This window comes from Condylura cristata, unplaced genomic scaffold (genome assembly GCF_000260355.1).
Source record: "Condylura cristata isolate star-nosed mole 26May11 unplaced genomic scaffold, ConCri1.0 scaffold00016, whole genome shotgun sequence".
NCBI lineage: Eukaryota > Metazoa > Chordata > Mammalia > Eulipotyphla > Talpidae > Condylura > Condylura cristata.
The window spans coordinates 6,162,285-6,183,520 of NW_004567117.1; the positions used below are offsets into that span (position 1 = coordinate 6,162,285).

Consider the following 21,236-nt stretch of genomic DNA (forward strand, 5'->3'; position numbering starts at 1 on the left):
GCTCTCATTATAAAATTGGCAAGGATTTGACGAAAGAACAAGGACACAATAACTGAAATAATTGCTGCTGGTTGGGGTAGAGGGTTGGAAAACTAGGTTTAGTACTCTGTGTCTCAGCTTGGGATTTCATCCTTTTTTTTTTTTTTTTCCTTGCAGCCTCTGGAAGTATAGCATAGTGGTTCAGAGAAGGACCATTTAATTCCCTGTTCTATCAAGCTAGTGCCTGTAGATCCTGGGAACATTACTTACTTAACATTTCTGTGCCTCAGTTTCCTCATATGGCAAGGGGGGATAACAGTACACACATCATAAGAAAATGTAGTTGTAAGGGATTAGAAGAGTTAGCAATTCTTTTTTTTTAATGTTTTTTTTTTTTTATTTTATTTATGCATACAGAGGTGCAGGGGTGGTGAGAGGATTCACCAGAGACAGAGTGGGGAGCAGAACAAGCATAGTGATGAAGTACACTGCTGAGGGGAGCAGCAGGTGAGACAGGAGAGGCCTGTTGCACCATGTGGATTACCTCTGGGGCTGGTAATCAAACTGGCACTGAAGCAGCTGGGGCTATCTGCCAGTGCTGCCCTTTAACCGATTGGGAGGGCCCAGAGGAGTTAGTGATTCTAATAAAGCCTCTTGGCAGAGTAAGTGCTCTATAAGCACTAGCAGTCAGTCATTTTGTTTCGTGCACATGCTCTCTTCCCTCCCCCCACTCCTGCTGGGCTGTAAAAGACAGAGTTCGCTGCAATAGCTGCTTGAATATAAACCTGGTGTCCAAAAAAATGCAGGAGGTTTTTTTTTTGTTGTTGTTGTTGTTGTTGTTTTTTTCCCCGGGGACCTTAAATGTTAGGTGCTGGTGGCCATGTGGGGGTGGCTCTCTGCAGCCTGTGCTCTGGCTGAGGACTCTGGTGTGAGGCTTCTGGCTGCTTCTTGGGACCTTGCAACTCTGCAAGTTTGTCTTTACCCTCTATATGGGTTTCCAAATGTGTAAAATGGAGCCATGCTAACTTGGAACTCAGGTTATTTGGGGTGAAGCAGACAATACGCATACAGTCATTACATGCATGAAGCCAACTTCTGAGTTCTTTCTATTTTCAAAAAATGCAGTTGGAAAATAAAGTAAATACTTCTCATCCCATGTGTAAGCTACACTGCCTCTCTTAATGCTCAAACGGGCTGTGTCGTCTGACATGGTGCATCTGTTTCTTGAGGTTTCATTTAGATCCTTAACATTTAGAAATCTTAAGGAACTTGGCCGTAGTCAATGTCCAAGGCCCATAGGCTCAGAGATGTCTGTTTTATGACAGAAGGATTTGCTAACAGTAACCCCTGGCATTGGGATGAAAACTGTGAAAGCTGGACTTCCTTTTGGGTGCCCAGGCAGCACTGCGTCTTTGCAAAGGTGGCAGTGACAACCGTGTTGTGTCTCAGCTCTGGGAACTAGTTCTTCACAACAGATTTCAGAAGAGACAATAGAATTGGTCACCAGGTATTTCTGAAAAGGATTTGATATAACATTGAAGGATAACCATCATAGAAACAAAAACTGAGGAATATGTGAATTGTATAATTGGAGTAAAGATGGGGTAAATACATTCTTCAAAAGAAAAACTTGTAGTTATGCTCATGAAGAAACTGTCTGGGTAGGTTCAAGCTAGCACAAAATGGCAATGTTTTAATTTTTAGAAGGATTTTTTAAAAAGATTTATTTACTTATGCATATAGAACTGGGGTACAGTCCAGAAGTGCAGGGGCGGTGAGAGGATTCAGCAGAGACAGAGTGGGGAGCAGAACAGGCCGACTGAGGAAGTACACTGCTGAGGGGAGCAGCGGGCTGGTCAGGAGAGGTCTGCGATGTCATATGGATCACCTCCATGGCTGGGAATTGAACTCATGCTGAAGTGGCTTTAGTTTTTTAGTGCTGTGCTTTAACCAGATGCGCCACCAGGGAGGATCCAATTTGTAGAAGGATTTTTAAATGATAAAGAGGAGTCTAGTTTTTAAACATTGGGTATTTAGTTCCAGATCTAAGCATTAATAGATCAGGTTTCCAGTTTCACTCATTAGAAAAACTGAAGAATATCACTTTGCTTCTCATGTGCTTTAGAAGGAGTGGTTCCCTTCCAGAGGCGAACAGCACCTGACATGGAATAGCTGCAATACCCACTTCTGTCATTCACAGATGATACTTGGTAGGGACGTATTGTGTAGGTAAAAAGTTACTATTATTGAATTTACATATGTCTTTCCCAGGTGTTATTTAGTAAGATGACTATGAATTCTTGATTTTTGGTGGGTTTATTTTCAGAAGCTCTTGTGTTCCAGGATTTAGTGAGAACTTACTGGGGAGGGTGAAAACATTAACAACAAATAAAACAAAAAGCAAATAAAACCAACAACAAATAAAATCAATATAAACTCAGCAAAAGAATAGAAGCTTTCTACTCAATCTCTCTAGTATATATGTGTACACACACATACATAGGTAGACACATTAGTACATAGGTAGACACATTTACATATGATTTACATATATATATATTTATGCATACAGAACTGGGGTATAAGCCAGAGGTGCAGGTGCAGTGAGAGGCTTCACCAGAGACAGAGTGGGGAGCAGAACAGGCAGATCAATGAAATACAGTGCTGAGGGGATCAGCCGGTGAGAAAGGAGAGGTCTGCTGCACCTTATGGATTGCCTCTGGGGCTGGGGATAGAACTTGCAATGAAGCGGTTGCGGCTAGCTTGCAGTGCTGTGTCCTAACCTGTTGTGCCATCAGGGAGGGCCAAATTATATATATTTTAAAATAAAAATGACAAGTGACTTTGTTTTTAAAAAAATTGGCTCTGTCAATTTGGGTTATAGGAAATCTGGAGTCAATAACAGTTTACATGGACAAAGGCATTTTCCTGTTCTTTTTTCCCTTGTAACACCAACCTGAGTTAGGAACTTAAGTTTACTTTCAGAAGGGTAAATGCTTCCTAAGGCTCAGGTACCAAAGCAAAAACATATTTTCACTATCTTCTTTCCAACTCAGAAAATATTTGGAGCATTGTATTCAGTTCATGAAAATAAGGTATGAAGCTTAGACTGGTCCAAAGAATCATGTCAAAGCCATGAGGTCTCATTAAATGATAAAATTCCCAGGGGGTGGGGGGTATATAGGCTAGTTAATGTAGATGTATGAAGGATAGTTACATGAAAGGAGAATCCAGCATATTTTCTATAGCTCCAGAGTGTAGAATTTTGAGGGCACCTTGAATGAATTCATGGGAAAAAATTCCTCTAACACTGGGAGTTCTCTTAAGCAATAGAACCATCTTAGACCTAGAAAATTTCCTCCCAGTACAAGTACTCTAAGAGGGGGTGGTTGTTCAACAGATTGCTCTTTCTGAGCTCTAAATAAATTTTTAGCTAGCTACAAGGGTTCCTTCTAAATCCAAGAGTTGCCTGGCTACTCTGCTTGCTGGGAATGGTTACCTAAACCCCCTTTTGCCTGTCTGTCCCCTAGTATATTTTTGAGCAGCTTTATCTCCCATATCCAGACACCCCACCTCCCCCTCTCCCCACCACAGACTCCTCCCTTCCTCTTTTACAATGTTATTCATGTCTTGCTTTATATGGACATGAGTGTTGGCAAATGTATAATGATGTATCCGATGGGGGTTCTGATGAGATGTTGGGATTCATTGAGTGGGGTCCTTGGCTTACCTCTGAGAAAAGTTTCAGCATGTTTCCCTTTCAGAGGCACACAAGTGAGTTTGCCTCACAATGGAAAAATCATGTGTGTAGATGCAAGTAGGATGGAGCGGGAAAGCTCCATATCCCCACCTCTGCTCCGTGCCTCTGGATATTTTCTATAGCAGTCCTTTGTAAGGACTGACACTCCTGTATTCCCATTTCTGGGCCTTGTGTAAGGACTTTTCATTTCTAAAGCAGGTTTAATGATGATGTTCAACATTTCTGTAGTTTCTGGTCTTTTGATGCCTCTATTTCAAATTTTTACTCTAAACCTCCATCACATACACCATTACAGCATCATTAGAATAGTTTCACTGACCCAAAAATACCCTATAAACCCCCTATAATTCCTTACCTTCCCTGAATTCCTGACAACCACTGATCTTTGCATTGTTGATATACATTTTCCTTTTCCAGAATGTTGTATAGTTGGAATCATATAGTATGTAGCCTTTTCAGATGTGTTTCTTTCACCTAGCAATATACATTAACATATCCGTTGTCTTTTTCTAGAATGAGAAGTCATTTCCTTGTATCACTGACCAATATTCCATAGTAAAGCTATATCATACCCCATTCATTCACCTATGAAAACTTTCAATTCATGTGGATAAGTAGTGTTATCTCTGAGTAATATGGAAACAATATGTTTAGTTCATAAGAAACTGTTAAACTGTCTTCCAACAAAACTGTATCATTTTGCATTCCTACCAGCAAACAATGAAAATTCTCATTGCTCCACATCCTCACCAGCATTTGGTGTTGTCAGTGTTTCGGATTTTAGTCATTCTAATAGACATGTAGTGGACTGACTTTTTTTTTTTCTCATATTCAGATTGCTATTTCCAAGTCACTCTAAGAAACACATTCTAGTCTATAAACACCACTGTCAATAGAACATTACTACACCACACCACACCCAACATAGTTATTATTATTCAGAATACAGATGGAGAAAGATTATGGAAACAAGAGAACATACAGTGTCAACACTAATAGTGCCAATAATAGTAATACAAATTTATTATTTCTGAGCCCAGTTTGAAAAGAAAGATGTTCACAAGACAAGTTTTGGTTAACATCTATGATGAGTTGCATTCTTGACTTTGGCAGTCATCACGTATACAACCTTTCTGTCAAGCAGACTTTGCCTTCTGATTCACTTGCTACTGATTCCTGATGAAGATGTCCCAGTGTCTTGTTTCAGGTTTTTCAAGTTGCTTATGTCATCATCAAAGCTGCTAATGCCCCCCGACCTGGAAACTGGATTTTGGAGCGATCTCTGGACGGCACCCACTTCAGTCCCTGGCAGTATTATGCAGTTAGTGATACGGAATGCTTGACTCGTTACAATATCACTCCAAGACGGGGCCCACCTACCTATAGAGCAGATGATGAAGTGATCTGTACCTCCTATTATTCCAGACTGGTGCCACTCGAGCATGGAGAGGTAACATGCCAATTATAATGATGACCATATTTGGGATGTTCAGAGGGCATTGTCAACCGCCATCTTGAATCACTCAAAATCACTCTTCTTAGTGCAAATCATGGAGATATTTAATAGAGCCAGCTATGTTTAAATTATCACTTACTGTGTCAGCTGATGATAATATCATAACCAACACATTTCACCTTATTGGATTTTTTTCCCATCTAGGAGAATTCTTGGCTTTTACTCTTCTGTGATTTATTAACTCCATCACATCCCCCTCAGAGTATCTTTCCCATATTACTAGGGCAAGAATATATGTTGAAATACTAAAGAGAAGAATTAAAATGCCTCTAACAGATACAGTTCACAATTTTCACTGTGAATTTCTACTCCTTGGGGTGTTGAATGCTGGGAGGTGGTGGGTCAAGGGCTTCCAGCTGAGAGCTTCGCACTCCCAGACTGTACAAACTTCATTCATTAAAGTCCACATGTAATAAAGACAAACCATTCTTTTGTAGTACCTGGCTTGATGAACTAAAACTACAAAAACTCTCCCAAGTGCTCTTCACAGTGAGAATTCTGCAACAAGCTCTCCATTATTTCAAGAGGAGAGATTAATTAGGAGGGCGGGCATTCCAAGGCTTTCTGGCACTTTTCTCTTTCTTCCTAATCTGTTCATGGCATTTAGAATTTGTTTTAGAGAAGCCACAGCCTAAAATACAGGTTAATACACTCACTCCACATTGGGAAAAGTGGCTTTCTTTAAAGGCTTGCAGTAATGTCTGAGACCTTGGATGGATGACTTCAAAAGACTGAAAACATATTAGGATTATAGTAGTTAAGAGACATTAGAAGGTTTCTTTGAGAATGAAATAGTTTGTTTTGACTTTAGATAGTTTCTGTAAAGATTACATCCTGAAGTTAAACAATCAGGATTATCTTTTTTCAAATTTAAAATGGACTTTTGTTTATTTTGATGTCTCTAGATCCATACATCACTAATCAATGGCAGACCAAGTGCTGATGATCCTTCACCCAAGTTGTTGGAATTTACCTCTGCAAGATATATCCGCCTTCGCTTACAGCGCATTAGAACCCTCAATGCAGATCTTATGACCCTCAGCCACCACGACCCTAAAGACCTTGATCCCATTGTCACGAGACGAGTAAGTTGGTGACAGTGCTTTTGAATAATGCCAAGTCTTTATTGTGTTCAAAGGAAATAGAGTTTTCTTTTTCATTGGCTTTTTCCCTCCAAGGTAGGCTTTTTTTGTTTTTTAAGTTATTGAAAACTATTATATATGCTTTGTTAAAAATTCCACCATTAAGGACCCTCCCTGGTGGCACAAGGGGTTAGGGCACAGCACTGCAATCTGGTCACATCCACCTCAGTGCAAGTTTGAGCCTCAACCCCGGAGGTGACCCACATGGTGCAGCAGACCTCTCCTGTCTTGCCTGCTGCTCCCCTCAGCAGTGTACTTTGTCAGTCTGCTTGTGCTGCTCCCCACTCCGGCTCCACCACCCTGGTACCTCTGGTCTGTACCCCAGTTCTGTATGCATAAATAAATAAATATATATATTTTTAAATTCCACTATTGAACTAGCTGATGGAAGTTTTGATGTCATGTTCTTAGCTGTATTCTGTGTAGCACTACATTTTAAGATTTTCTGCCTAAAGGATTTTGCATATGACTGCCTTGGTGTAAGATACATACAGCCCATGTTGCAAAATTCTTTTAGACTGATGATGAGCTAACTTGGGCATTATTTATTTTAATCTAGCATAAGAATTCTTTATGAATGAAATATAATTTAAATGTGTATATATTTTTTAGATTACTAATAATAGCAGATATTTGTTAGTTGCCAACATTTGCTATTCACTAATATAGAAGAGATTTTAATTTGGTTTGTATTTTTTCTTTTCCATAGTATTACTACTCAATCAAAGACATTTCTGTTGGTGGGATGTGCATTTGCTATGGTCATGCTAGTAGCTGCCCATGGGATGAAACTACAAAGGTGAGTAAAGCCTTACTGTATATTTGACTGTGATTTTTTTAAATATAATCAAGAAAAATATGCAGGTAAATTTTCAGATAAAATGTTACATTCCTTATGGTTTAGAAACTACAGTGTCAGTGTGAACATAACACCTGTGGAGAGAGCTGCAGTAAGTGTTGCCCTGGATTCCATCAGCATCCCTGGAGGCCTGGCACCATTTCTTCTGGTAACAGATGCGAAAGTAAGTTCACTGAAAAGTGCACGATTATAGAGTTTGTTTTTTCCATTCTTAAATGCTTAAGTTTATGGAGCCCTAACGATTTTTGGAATTAGTACATAATTTGTTTCCTTATTCAGTTACATATTAATTTAGATATGCAGTTAGCTACATAAAGCTGCATATTATCTTAATACAGTTAAACTATGGGGTCCTAGAAGTACATTTGTGGGTTTGCTAGTTTACCTAAAGTTTCTCTACCTATGTATTAATTTGTCCTTAATTAATCTATATTTAATTTTAAATAAACAGTATAGTCACAGGTAACATTGCACAAAAGCATATAGTGGAAAGCATTACTTCTCTACTACCTCTGTCCTTCCCACTATTTCCTTTTCCTTGTAAGTAAATCTGTATGTAAGTAAAGTCCAGATTAGCATTTTTGCATTCCAGCTCTCACATAGAACCTGATATATACTATGCATACTGTTCTATGCATTGTTTTTATATCTAATACTCTATCTTGAAAGAAAATTTGTCCATGTTATCAACACAAATGTTATTTTTAAAAATAGTAGCACTGAATCCATTAGATGGAGGTGAGCTACCAACCCAAGGATATTATGGTAACTTTCTTACCAGCCTTTTGTTAATACAGCCACTGTGCTGTGGCTAACACTGTTCAAGTCATTCAAAAGTGTGAAAGTACTTTTGCAAGATATAATACCAGAGGATGGATTGATGGTTCAGATAGGTCTGTACATGTCTAATTTTTATAGCTATTTTCAGTTGTTCTCCATATATTGCCCAAATACATTTAAAATTACTTATTCTAGAATTTCCATTTAATGTGTAGTCATAGAGACTTACTTAGGGAGGAAAGAAATTTCTTCATATAGGACATCGTATATAGATGGGTGTATATATATTTATATTAATTGAGATGTTAAAATACTCTCCTAGAATGTAATTGTCACAATAAAGCCAAAGACTGCTACTATGACGAAAGTGTTGCAAGTCAGAAGAGAAGTCTGAATATTGCTGGACAGTATAAAGGAGGCGGGGTTTGCATAAATTGCCTGCAGAACACCATGGGAATAAATTGTGAAACTTGTGTCGATGGATATTACAGACCACACAAAGTAAGATGAGCTTCCTGGTTTCCCAGGAAGCCACAGGTGACTTGCCTGGTGTCAACTTCAGTATTAGAGACTCATGGCCTTGTGTAATATTTCATTCATAGTCTTGTTATGCTAGTGGAACTCTTCAGACGTGGATTGCCTACTCTGTTTTCTTGCTCAATGTAGGATATTTGCTCACTGTTATTTAACTTGAATTTGAGAGTCCATTGACTGTGATCTTGGAGTAATACTAACATTCATTGCAAAGATTTGGTCAATAACTGGAGCAACTGCCCCTTGTCATATGTAATGCTTATTCAGTCATCAGGTGACTTCATATGTAGTTGTCACACAACTTCCCATGGTAGCTTGGTCATGGGTGATGCTTATGGATGGCTGCTGGAGACAGCAAGACAAGGGGTCCTGGTAACAGTGGTGGTGGGAAAGGGTGACACTGGCTGATGATACTAACTGCTGACATCACCTTAAAGATGTTTAGAGATTCCTGATTTGAGCTTATTTTATGTTCCAGAGGTATTCATCCCTCATTTATACAAAATCGTTGTAATAGTCACATCCTGGATAAAAAGGCAATACCTTGTCGTTATTATTGTTGATGTCACTGTTAACATTGCTATTCTAGTAAGATAATCCTGGACAACCTCTGCATTTTAGGTGTCTCCTTATGAGAACAACCCTTGCCACCCCTGTGACTGTGATCCTTGGGGATCTCTCAGTTCTGTCTGTATCAAGGATGATCTCCATTCGGACTTACACAAAGGTAAAAACTTGGTTCATTTTGGTGCTTATCATTGTTTTGTGTGTGTGTGCATTTCTGAATCACACCTAGTGCAACCTCTACCTTTGTATAGCTCTTCGTTGATAGGATTCTCTCTTGATATTTTTGTTGTTGTTCTGAAGTATTTATCAAGTGCTTGGGCAGTTTTCTAGAACTTTGGAATGTATACTTACTTGCACAAGAGTCTGGGTCCTGCTCTCAGCAGATACTAAGCAAATAAGTACAAATGTGATATCACGCCAGGTGGGGGAAAGTGCCATGGACATAAAGCAAAGTTGGATTGGAGGGAAATGGGGTGTGGAAGTGGCTGTGTGGGGTGATGAAATGACATTTGAGCAGATAATTGAGCATTTGGTGAAAGGAGAAATAAGACTCAGTTTAAAGCCCTGCATGGAGCATAGTAAATATCAGTCTCTCCCCAGCTCTTAGAAGACACTCAGCAGGGTTTGCCTATAGCATCTCACAAAGCAAGCAAATCCTCTGGTTAACTTTGTAAATGTCAGAATTCTTTCTCTTTCCAAAACTAGCAAATGGACTTGCAAATAGCAGAGTCTCCTGAATAGGTTGCATCTGTTCAAAGACTTATGATCCCATCAAATTCTCAGTCACTAGCAGCTAAAATGGGTATTGACTTAGAGGAAGGATGCGGCAGCTGGGGGCCCACGGGAAAAGTGGAGGGTACATTCACAATTGAATCAATTCTTCCATGCAACTGGTAATGAGATGCTGATGATGAGAGTGACAATTATCCCTGATTGGGTTCATTTAAAATATATGACATTTAAATTTTAGCCGTAGCACAGAAAAATCATTTAAAACATTTTACAGGCCAAGATATGTGCAGAGCAGTTAAGAAAACTTGGCTAAGGTTAAAAAGGTTCAGAGCTGGCAGTAAAAACAGATATTACTCATTGCCCTCTGCCATTTCTGTCTGCTTTTCTTCTGAAACAGCTTTATTTTGTAATATAATTCACCACCATATAGTTATACAGTTCAGTGACTTCAAATGTGCTCGTCAGTGTATTTGGTACATCCCTGTTAGGTGCCACAGGGCAATGTGAGAACATCTTTATCATCCACATAAAGAAACCTCAACCCACTGGCTATCACTCTCCACTTCTCCCCAGCTCCTCGCCTCCCCGGCCCTAGGCAACCACTGATTCTCTTTCCCTATCAACCTTTGCTAGTTCTGGACATTTCACAGCAATAGGAACATTTAATATAAGTTCTGCTGCCTTCTTGCACTTAGCACGCTGTTTTCAATGTTCATCCATGGGTACATCTACTTCATTCCTTTTTATAGCTGAACAATTCTCATTCTCCATTATATGACCATACCACATTTTATATAACCATCCCTCAGTTGATGTACATTTGTATTGTGTTGACCTTCTTGGTTATTCACTTATTATGGATCAGTGTAATGCTGCTACCAACATTCATGTATAAGTTCTTTTATAAGCCTATGCTTCCACATTTCTTAGTGAAAAATGTAAGATTGAAATTGTGGGAGCCTATGATAATGCTCCCACAATTTGAACATAGTCTTTGAACTTGTCAAACTGTTTTCCAAAGTTGCTGCACCATTTTACTTTCCTGCCAGTCTCCATGGCTTTCATCTCCATCTTCTTTTTTTTTTTTATTTAAGCAGGATTTGACAAACTATGGCCCACAGATTGCATCTAGTACACCACCTGCCTGTGTTTTCAAAAAAGTGTGATGTATATATTACCTGTGACTGCTTTCAGGCAAAAATCGTAGTATTAAGAAGTTGCTACAGAGACACTATGGCCAAAAATGTCTAAAATGTCTATTATCTGTCCCTTAACAGAAAATGTCTGTGAAATTATGCTTAAAATCGATTTTGTTTTCTGGTTGCATGATCATCATGCATTTCTTCCCAGGGAAGTGGCCAGGTCAGTGTCCATGCAAAGAAGGTTACACAGGAGAAAAATGTGATCGCTGCCAATTAGGCTACAAGGGTTACCCAGACTGCGCCCCCTGTGGCTGCAACATGACTGGCAGTGTGAATGAGGACCCCTGCCTGGAGCCTTGTCTTTGTAAGGTATGTGGGCGGGTCAGCTGCACCTGTGAGCTGCCTTGTATGACACATGAGAGAGGAGCAACCCCACAGGCCAGATGGTCAGTTCTTCCATAAAGCAGCAGGGTTTCAGCAGAAGATGCCTGAGCATCTCCCTAGTCTCAGTGCACGTCCTTAGATGAAGATGAACATCTGGCTAACTTTTTGGTGCCTCCTGAGAAATGGCCATATATTCCAGAGGAGTTTCAGTAACTTCATAGGAGAAATCAAAATCTGCATTCTTTGTCTTTGGCTTATTACCTCTTCTATACCATACTTTCTCAGTTTTATGTTTAAAAGAAGATCGGGTAAACATTATATTTCTAAGAACATTAATTTGGGGCACTATGCTATTTTGAATTTTTCTGTGACTCAAGAAATTGGGCAATGATGAGAAATACATTATTGGATACCAAGGAGGAATTTTATTTGGCTATATGATGTTAGTAATTATTTCCCCCATAATGCACAGAATTTCCTTTTGTACTTTAAGTGTTTATTCCTGTGCAAACAGGTATTCTGTGTAACTGACAGTAACCTTAAATGTTTTGCTTGAAAAATCAGCAAACGTGAGAGGTTTAAAAGTAAAACAATACCAAGAAAATCATTTAATTGTAATGACCGAGCTCTGAGATTCTTAACCTAATTCTTGACTACAACATGAACTGGTAAATATTGAAAAATACCTGTTCTGGAAATAGCGACCTGACTCTTACTTTGAGCATTTATTTGTTGACCTGCCTTTCTGGATAACCAAACACATTTCTTGTTAATATTATATTAATATCCCTTTATTCTGTCTTGCTGGACACACTGGTTCCTGAAGCTGATCTTCTACTCTAACTTGCAGGCGAATGTCGAAGGGAAAGAATGTGATCGCTGCAAACCAGGATTCTATAACTTGCAGGAAAGGAACCCTCAGGGCTGCACGGAGTGCTTCTGCTTTGGGGTCTCTGACGTCTGCGACAGCCTTTCTTGGCCCATCAGTCAGGTGGGAAGCACCCTCCGAGACCTCGGTGCATTAAGTACACCACCCCATGTGAGCGCTGTAGGAGCTGGCTTGTAAGGCCACAGGGCAACTCCCCTGTAACAGTATTCTCACCCATTTGGAATAATGTTGGTGAGAATCAGAGGTGCTCACCACCTAGATGTCACTGAAAGTGCTTCCTACTTCAGGTGTTTGTTCCACATACATTTCCCTGTGAAAACAAAGATGATATATGTAGAACACATATTATTTAAATTCCTCCTAAAGGGAAATGCATGGAATTATGGGTCAGCGTGCACCACCCCTGCCCTGAACTTCAGGCCCCAGAGCATACAGGACATGGGGTCTCTCTCAGAATGTTCTACCTCAACAAAGATAGTGAGGGTGAATGAGAGGATGTCCCAGGGATTATGAGAGCAGAGAAGATACCCCTGTTGTTTTGGAAACAGGGAGTTCTGGAGAGATGGGTTGAACAAGGATGACAGGGTGCAGGGGGAAGACTTCGTGAGTGCCTGTTAGATCAGGGATGAGTCCCCTGCGGGTGACCAGCTCCTTCCTTCACAACCCCATCTCAGGCCTGTATTTAACACAGGGAATAAAGGCGCTGTGGGGTTCTTTCTTCCTCCTCCTCCCCTCCCTTTCCATTGGGCTGGTGAGGAGTAGGAGTAGCCTGGAAAAAGTTGGAGTGACTCTCTCATTAGCATCAAATAATGTGTATGAGTTCCTGTGGTCACCATACTAGGGTGATCCCCTGTCATCTCTGTGTACATAACAAATTAGGAAGATTGTATCTGAAGGCTATTTTTATGCACTTTTTGGGTTTTGGGTTAAAAGCATATGGCAATAGTGAATGAGAAGCAGAGACATTTTATTCAATGCATTGGTGAAGTTCTTTGCTATTATTACTATTATTTGTAAAGTTCTCTGTTATTATTATTATTTGTGAAGTTCTTTGTTATTATTATTAGTATTATTTGTAAAGTTCTTTGCTATTATTTTTAGTATTATTTGTGAAGTTCTTTGCTATTATTTGATGTAAAATATTTGATTTAAAAGATACATTTGTGGTCTTTGTGGTTTTGCTCACCTATTGCTTATCATTGGTCTGGGTTTGGGCGAGGTGTGACCCCTTCACAGGCTTTCCCTGTCCTTTGACAAATAAGAAAGTCCACTGTGTTTTGGCTCATTCCTCACTAAGCTTTCTGGGTCCTTCTCTTCAATTATGAAGATAATAGACCTGGACTGAATGAAATCTAACATGGCTTCTACCTCATTTTCTAAACTTCCTGGATTTTGTTAAGGTAAAGGATATGTCCGGGTGGCTGGTCACGGACTTGATTCATCCACGTAAGATCCCGTCCCAGCAGGACGTGCTGGGCAGGCAGCATCAGATCAACATCAACAACACCATGGTCACGCAGAGGCTCGCATCCAAGTACTACTGGTCGGCCCCGGACGCCTACCTCGGAAATAAGGTGTGGCCAGCAAGGGGAGCTAACCGTTTCCCTTGGTATCTCTCTGAAGGGGTATATTTCTCTTCTGTGCCTTCAGCCTTACCCTGCATTTTGGCCATATCAATTAAACAGAATATTTGTACAATATGCTTCCTTTCACTGCCATGCCTGTGAGGTTCCTAACACGTTATGCCCCCGGCAGTCTTGGTGTTCCCTGTGATGTTGGCGGCCACCTCCCCTTGTGGGGCAGTGATCTCCTCTCTGAGGTGGTCTCTTCTCTCACCTACACCTTCTAGCTTACTGCGTTTGGCGGATTCCTGAGGTATACTGTTTCATACGATATTCCAATGGAAACGGTGGATGGTGACCTCTTGTCTGATGCTGACGTGATCATCAAGGTGATTATTTCAAGTCCCTTTGCTGTGGAACTCTGAGACTTAGTGGGGTGACAGTTTTGGATTTTTTTTTTTAATTTAGATTTTATTTTCTTACATCATTGTTCATTTGTTTACAATAGAAGATTTCTCCCCTCACATGTAGTCCCCATAGTTCTCCCACACCAACGCATCTGTGATCCATCTCCACAGTCCCTTATGCTGGCCCCTCTCCTGTTTTGACCTCTTCCTCCCCATTCCCTGCTAGGTGCCTCAGATCTGAGGTCAGCTTGCAAGTGTTGTCTTTGTCAAAAACATGCTATTTGCAGCAACACAGATGGGACTTGAAAAGATAATACAAAATTTGATTTGATTTTTTTGATGTTGAGATGAATACAAAATTGAGAAGTATATTTCCCCTGTTTTTAAATGTTAGGGAAATGGACTCACGTTAAGCACCCAGGCTGAGGGCCTGGCACTGCAACCCTACGAGGAATACTTCAATGTGATTAGGCTTGTGCCAGAGAACTTCCGAGATTTTAATAACAAAAGGGAGATAGATCGAGACCAGCTGATGACTGTCCTTGCCAATGTGACACATCTTTTGATCAGAGCCAACTATAACTCAGCAAAAATGGCTCTTTACAGGTTTGTATTAGAACGAGAGAAAACTTGTAAAGGTAATTCAGTCTTGTCTTCGTTTTCAGCCTAACATATTTTACATTTATGCATATAGTACTGATATATATGTCTATTGCACAGTTTTGAATTGAATAGCTTATTGCATAGTAGAACTGGCTGCCTAAAAGTTGTTTTTATTACTACAGCTTTATTGAAAATGTCTGAGTTGTCATCCATGAGACATATTTACTGGGACACAGACTTGACTTCAGAGAGAAATTTTTACACAGTCTGTTTAAGCTATTGTGTCCAGCCATACACATTTGATTGATCTGACAGTGCCCAGCAAAGCGCAAACATTAGAGACAGCTAAGGCCAGCAAAGAAGTACACCTTGAAGACAATCTCTCTATTAGTTAAGATGCTTCAACGCCCAATGAGCTACATCAGACCTATCCCGTAGCTGTTTATGGGCAATGGCACATCTTTGCCCCAATGTTGAAGTTATTTCTAGGGAACAGAGACAACCCCTAGAGAGTACATGATTGTGAAACTATTCAGTTACTAACGAAAATCAAATCACCATTTTATATTAATAAAGTCTTTTTTAAGAATCTGTCTCTCCTGAGGTCCTAGATGTCTTTTCTGAGCATGTGAGTTTCATAGTGACCTTGTCTGTTTGCAGGCTGGACTCGGTCACTCTGGACACAGCTAGCCCTAATGCCGTGGACCTGGCCCTGGCCACAGATGTGGAGCACTGCGAGTGTCCTCAGGGCTACGCGGGGATCTCCTGCGAGGTACCCCTTCTCTGCCACAACTGTCTTGTCCTTTGTCTCTTTCTTGAGATGAGAAAAGCACATGAAAGGTAGTTATTGCACCTTTAAATTTTAGATTTAGAACCCCAAAGTCTCTAAACTTCAGACTTTAGGGGGCTATAGGAAGACTGGGGCATTGTTTAACTAAATCTGATTCCTAAGACCTTTACAGTAGACACTACGCCTGTGTCTAGGACCTGAACAGAAATGGTATGTTGCGTATTCACATACACACAACTCTCTTTTATTGTTTGTCTTCTCATTATTTTCATTTATATTAAAGTTTAAAGACTTTATGGAAGAAAATTAAAGAAATCTGCCTTTTCTGCTAGGGTCTATGGCCCCTGGAAATACTGTTGGTGCTGTTCTTGCCTTCATCAAAGAAAGGCTGAAAAACCAAGGCCATATTTTGCATTTCTAATTGACCTTGATTGTATTTGAACATTTGTACATCACCAGTGTGCCCACCTAAACTTTAGACTAGTCAAAACTTTTTGGCACCTTTTGTTGCTTATGAAGTATATAAAAATGCTCTTGCAATCATCAATAAAAGTAATTTATTACTAACCTTTTCTTTCCAATGTATTTTAAAAATAGTTGGACATAGTTTTGACAATAACTTTCTCCTAAGAATTTTCTGTCAAAAAGAAAACAAATGAAAAAAAGAACTTTCTGCAGTTTGGGCAAAATTCTAGATTCTTTAGTATGTGGCCTCATTTAATCTTGACAGCAACTGTATTGGGTGGCTACTTTGTATATTGCTGTTCTATGGGTTGGAAAAATGGTTAGAAAAGTTAGGTGCAATGGACAAAATCACACAGCTAGGAAGTGTACATGTCAGAAATTGCATCTGTTCTGACCTCCTATATGATCCTACCTCTCCCATGTTTATGACAGCCATTGTCTGTGACTTCCTCGCAATCATTTTTACAATGAAGATATTTAACCTACAATTTGTTTTTGTGACTTTTTACCTATTATAAAATTTTCCATTAATAAAGCCAACCTAATGTTCCATGGTGTAGATTTTTTTTTTTTGAGATTTATTTATTTATTCAAACTAGAGTACAAGTCAGAGGGGTAGGGGTAGTGAGAGTCTTCACCAGAACTGAGTGGGGAGCAAAACAGGCAGATGGACGAAGTACACTGCTGAGGGGAGCAGCGGGCGGGTCAGGACAGGTCTACTGAACCACATGGATCACCTCCAGGGCCAGGGATCAAACTTGCACTGAAGTGGCTGTGGCTAGCTTGCAGTGCTGTGTCCTAACCCGTTGCACCACCAGGGAGGGCTTCCATGGTATAGATATTTAACTGAATTTTTCTATTTAAATATTTTGCAGTGTTTTTAAGGGAAAGGGAGGCCAATGAAGGCTTTTTTATTTTAAGATTTATTTATTTATGCATTAAGAGCTGGGGTACAGGCCAGCAGTACAGGGGTGGTGAGAAGATTCACCAGAGACAGAGTGGGGAGCAGAACAGGCTGATTGATGAAATACACTGCTAAGGAGGGTAGAGGGCAGGTCAGGAGAGTTCTGACATGCCATGTGTGTCACCCTCGCTGGCCGGGAGTCGAACTCATGCTGAAGTGGCTTAAGCTTCCCAGTGCTGTGCTTTAACCCGCTGTGCCACCAGGGAGGGCCCCACTGAAGACTTAAAAAGAAATCTCATTTATTTCTAAATTCAGAAAATGTTCAAAATTTATGCTAATCCCTACATGTGGTTTGTTTTATGAATAAATTAAGGCTTCTACTGGGATGTTAGGATAAATAAGCTTGCTGGTGAATAGAGAGCAGGGGTGTCCTAGGAAGTAGATGTCTTGGCTGACTGGACCAGGAGGGGGCAGCAGTGAGACCTTGACATTGGAGGAAAAGGCACTGACTGACTTGGCCAAAATGACAGCTTAGGCGTATCCAAGAAACTTAATGCCTACTTTAAAGCATTTTGGCCAAGCAGAATCCACTCTTTAATCAAACCCTTACTCAGAGGCTGCATTACAGAAATCAGGCAACTAACTCTTGATCCAGGGTGAAATTCTTGGTAATGTCACAGCTACTACACAGATCCCCATGTAGATGGACTGAATGCCCATCCAGAGACAAGCCCACCATCCCTGAGGGGAGCATGACTGTGTGGAGATAGCAGGGGACTTTCCCATGGTCAGTATGAATGAGGCATTTATTTATTACTTGCATAATGAAAATGTGCTTTAAGAGTTCTTTAACAATAAGAACCAAATCCACATCCCCTCCTCCCATGCCCCCGTGGGAGTCTGCTGACCTCCATATTAATCATTTCCCAGTCTGCATTCCGGGGTTTCACGTCTGCTGTAACCCTGGGCAGCTTCTCTGTGGACACAGTCTTGGACATGTGCTCACCTGGCTTTGAATCGTCCCACTGACCCCGTGGCATGCTAGCTAACTGCTGTGTTGCAGGTTGCATGTCTATAGAATGAAGATATTCGTCCACTCAGCTGTCATGAGGATTAAATGATTGGTCTGTCTGTGTGACTCTTGACCCTCACAGGCAGGGAGCAGCGTGCTTGAGCACCCACAATGCTGTCCAGTCCTTAGCCCATGGAAAGAACACTCAGGATGTTATACTGTGACACAGTATATGTATTTGAACACTTTGGGTAATGATACATAATAAATTTGAAGTAAAAGAAAAAAAAAGAAAACGAGCATAAGCAATCCTCTTGATTGAAACACTGGTCAAATGGCTGAGCTTGACGTGATTTCCTGTTTTAGAACCTTGCAGTAGACTCCTCACTGACGTGCTGACTCATTACAAAATTGATAGAGTTGATAGGTTTCCATCTGCATGTTCCTATCTTTAACAAAGAATCAAGGAATTGGGTTATGGTGGTATTTGCATGACAGAGTGTTACCTTTGAATTGTGTGTTTAAAATGGGTACGTCTTTTGGCATGTTGTAAATACCACAATAACAATGTTTGAAGGGCCCTTCCTGGTGGTGCAGCCAGTTGAAGCATAGCACTATGGGGCTGTCTGCAGCCCTGCAGCTCGAGTTCAATCCCTGGCCAGGGAGGTGACTCACACGGCACATCAGACCTCTCCTGACCTGCCTGCTGCTCCCCTCAGCAGTCTGTTTCAGTGCATCTGCCTGTCCTGCTCCCCACGATGTCTCTGGTGAATACTCTCACCCCCTGTGCCTCTGGCCTGTGCCCTGGTTCTTGTGTGCATAGATAGATAAATCTTTAAGATGTTTGAAAAGAAAACTATTTCTTCATTGGTGTAAAAGTGAATAGCTTGTATGTCTAACGTAGTGGAAAGATGACTGCTTGCCTAGTACGCAAATTGCCTCCACCAGCCTAATCACCTGTCTTTCTTTTGCAGACCTGTCTTCCAGGCTACTACCGAGTGGATGGAATACTCTTTGGAGGAATTTGTCAGCCCTGTGAATGTCACGGCCACGCAGCTGAGTGCGATATTCATGGCGTTTGTTTTGTGAGTCTCTTGTCAATAACTTAACTGCCCCTTCTGTCCACCCTGAAGCCAAGTGCTATGCAGAAGTCATTTTTTTTAACAAAGTGATTCCTCCACAGAAGACAATCTCCACAGAGGAAGATCCCTTTGTGGTCTTCCTCTGTAGACCACAAAGGAAATTTGAAAATTTAAGTCTATACCAAAAATGTGTCTTATTTTTCTTCTTTTCATTTGCAAAAAAAACAAAAAAAAACACATAAGTTTCAGAATAAGTATTATTCATCAATAAAGTTACTAAGATTCCATATCTACCCTGTATCCAAACAAGGTGGGCATAATTTCATTGCAGACTTTTTATTAGAACATTAGAAATAAATTATTTATTTCCCAAGATTATAAAGCAATACAAAGGCATTTATTGCTCACTGATAAAATAAAAAAAAAAGGATCTTTTAAATGTGGCTGTGGCTGCTAGTATTTTTAACATTACATTACATAATATATCATAAGAAGAGGAACAAAATATTTAACAAACATTGTACCATATATAAGACTTTATAGTTGTGAATCTGATAGACTCTTCAGACAAGTAGGTCTTTCGGGCAATATGAGTTGAAACAGGGATTAACAAGTGTGTAGTTAACCTGGAGAATGAATTTAGGGGCAGATACAGGACAGGACTTGTTTTTTAACTTCAATCAGGAATTCTTTTAAGCTCATGCCTTGAAGCCAGGCCACACTCCTGGGCTCTAATGGATTCAGGCTCATAGAGGGAGTGAATGCATATGCTAATTAGTCAGACCCTATTCACCACGCAGAGAAATGTTCATGCTCTTTCCACAAGAGATTGATTGAGTCACAGGCCTGGGGAAATTAATTATCGGGCTCATGATGTAGATCGCAGCATGATGCTGTGATTGCTTTTTCTCTCTGGAGCCTCATTTTTCTCTTCTGTAAGTAAGGCTTTTATTTTGATCTTTATTTCTTTGTCCTGTAAGAGGAGAGTCTGAAATCATGGTTTGCACACTGAGCGCATCCCCTCAAGGATCAATTTCCTCATGCGCCTAGTGTCCACAGCTGGGCCAGGGGACTGATTTTGCAGACCTCTCTGCCATTTGGTTTTGTTAGTCTAGCTTTTCTGGGGAGTCTGCCAGCCTTTGGGGTGGTCTCACCTTGTATTTGTGCCACCCATGGCCAAGAGAGGCTTCTGTGAATATATATATATTCACACACACAAAAAAATGCACTCACATTAAAGTGCAATGCTAAAAAGGAACTTGCCTTAAAGCTCTAATAACAAGAAATATTTCTTTTGGTCTTGTAGGGTTTTTAGAGAAGTGTCACAAGTGCAGAGAATTTCCTCTACCCTATCCTGATTCATGTTCACATCTCACCCAGCATCATAGTACAGTCAGCAAAATTAAGAAGTGAACGACAGCATAATTTGAGCCATGAAACCACACACTTAACTCCCATTTCATCCCTTTTCCCATTCCGTCGCTTGTTCTAGCCAGCATCAAATCCAAGACCTCACGTTGCCTTCAGTAGCATTTCCTCCTTCAGTCTGGGGCAATTCCTTTGTCTTTGTCTTTCATTCTTCCTGAAGAGTGCTGGGCATTCTTCTCTCTCCTGCTGGTCAGTTTGCAGTTGTGCGTTTTGTCAGGAGGACTGTGCCATGCTCAGTGCCTCCTGTCAGGACCCCATGGTGCCGTCTGCCTTCTAGGGGAAGTTGCCTGCTCTCTAAATGCCCTATCTGCCAGGGTTTCCTGCTGTAAAGTTATTGTTTATCTCCTCTTAAGTAATTAATGCTTTAGGGGACAAAACTTATAAACATTTAGATTGGAATTTAGGAAATATAAAAATCAGTAATGTCATTTATCTTTTATCCTAACTTTTCCTTTGTCTATTCTGTTAAACAAAGTCTTCTTTGGTAGCTGTCAAGCCTGGCACATAGCATTCTAGCCTCCAGGACTTGCCTCCATTTGTATAGTTTACTAGAGAAAGGGTTCTAGTTATTCTTAGTGTTTTTACCCTATATATTTTTTAAGATTTATTTATTTATTCATATGGAACAGGGGTACATGCCAGAGATGTGGAGGGTGAGAGGATTCACCAGAGACAGAGTGGGGAGCAGAACAGGCAGAT

General features: G+C 40.4%; 1 protein-coding gene across 1 annotated transcript in view; it reads left to right on the forward strand.

Annotated features, from left to right (window-relative positions):
* LAMA1 (laminin, alpha 1) overlaps positions 1-21,236 on the forward strand; it is a 137,846-nt gene that overhangs the window by 40,228 nt on the left and 76,382 nt on the right. The window contains exons 4-16 of the mRNA XM_012725774.1: positions 4,947-5,189; positions 6,161-6,340; positions 7,107-7,196; positions 7,302-7,419; positions 8,359-8,537; positions 9,192-9,297; positions 11,220-11,380; positions 12,246-12,386; positions 13,685-13,858; positions 14,134-14,235; positions 14,648-14,859; positions 15,517-15,628; positions 19,002-19,112. Coding sequence (XP_012581228.1) covers positions 4,947-5,189; positions 6,161-6,340; positions 7,107-7,196; positions 7,302-7,419; positions 8,359-8,537; positions 9,192-9,297; positions 11,220-11,380; positions 12,246-12,386; positions 13,685-13,858; positions 14,134-14,235; positions 14,648-14,859; positions 15,517-15,628; positions 19,002-19,112 — 1,929 coding nt within the window. The remainder of the gene's footprint in view (positions 1-4,946; positions 5,190-6,160; positions 6,341-7,106; positions 7,197-7,301; positions 7,420-8,358; positions 8,538-9,191; positions 9,298-11,219; positions 11,381-12,245; positions 12,387-13,684; positions 13,859-14,133; positions 14,236-14,647; positions 14,860-15,516; positions 15,629-19,001; positions 19,113-21,236) is intronic.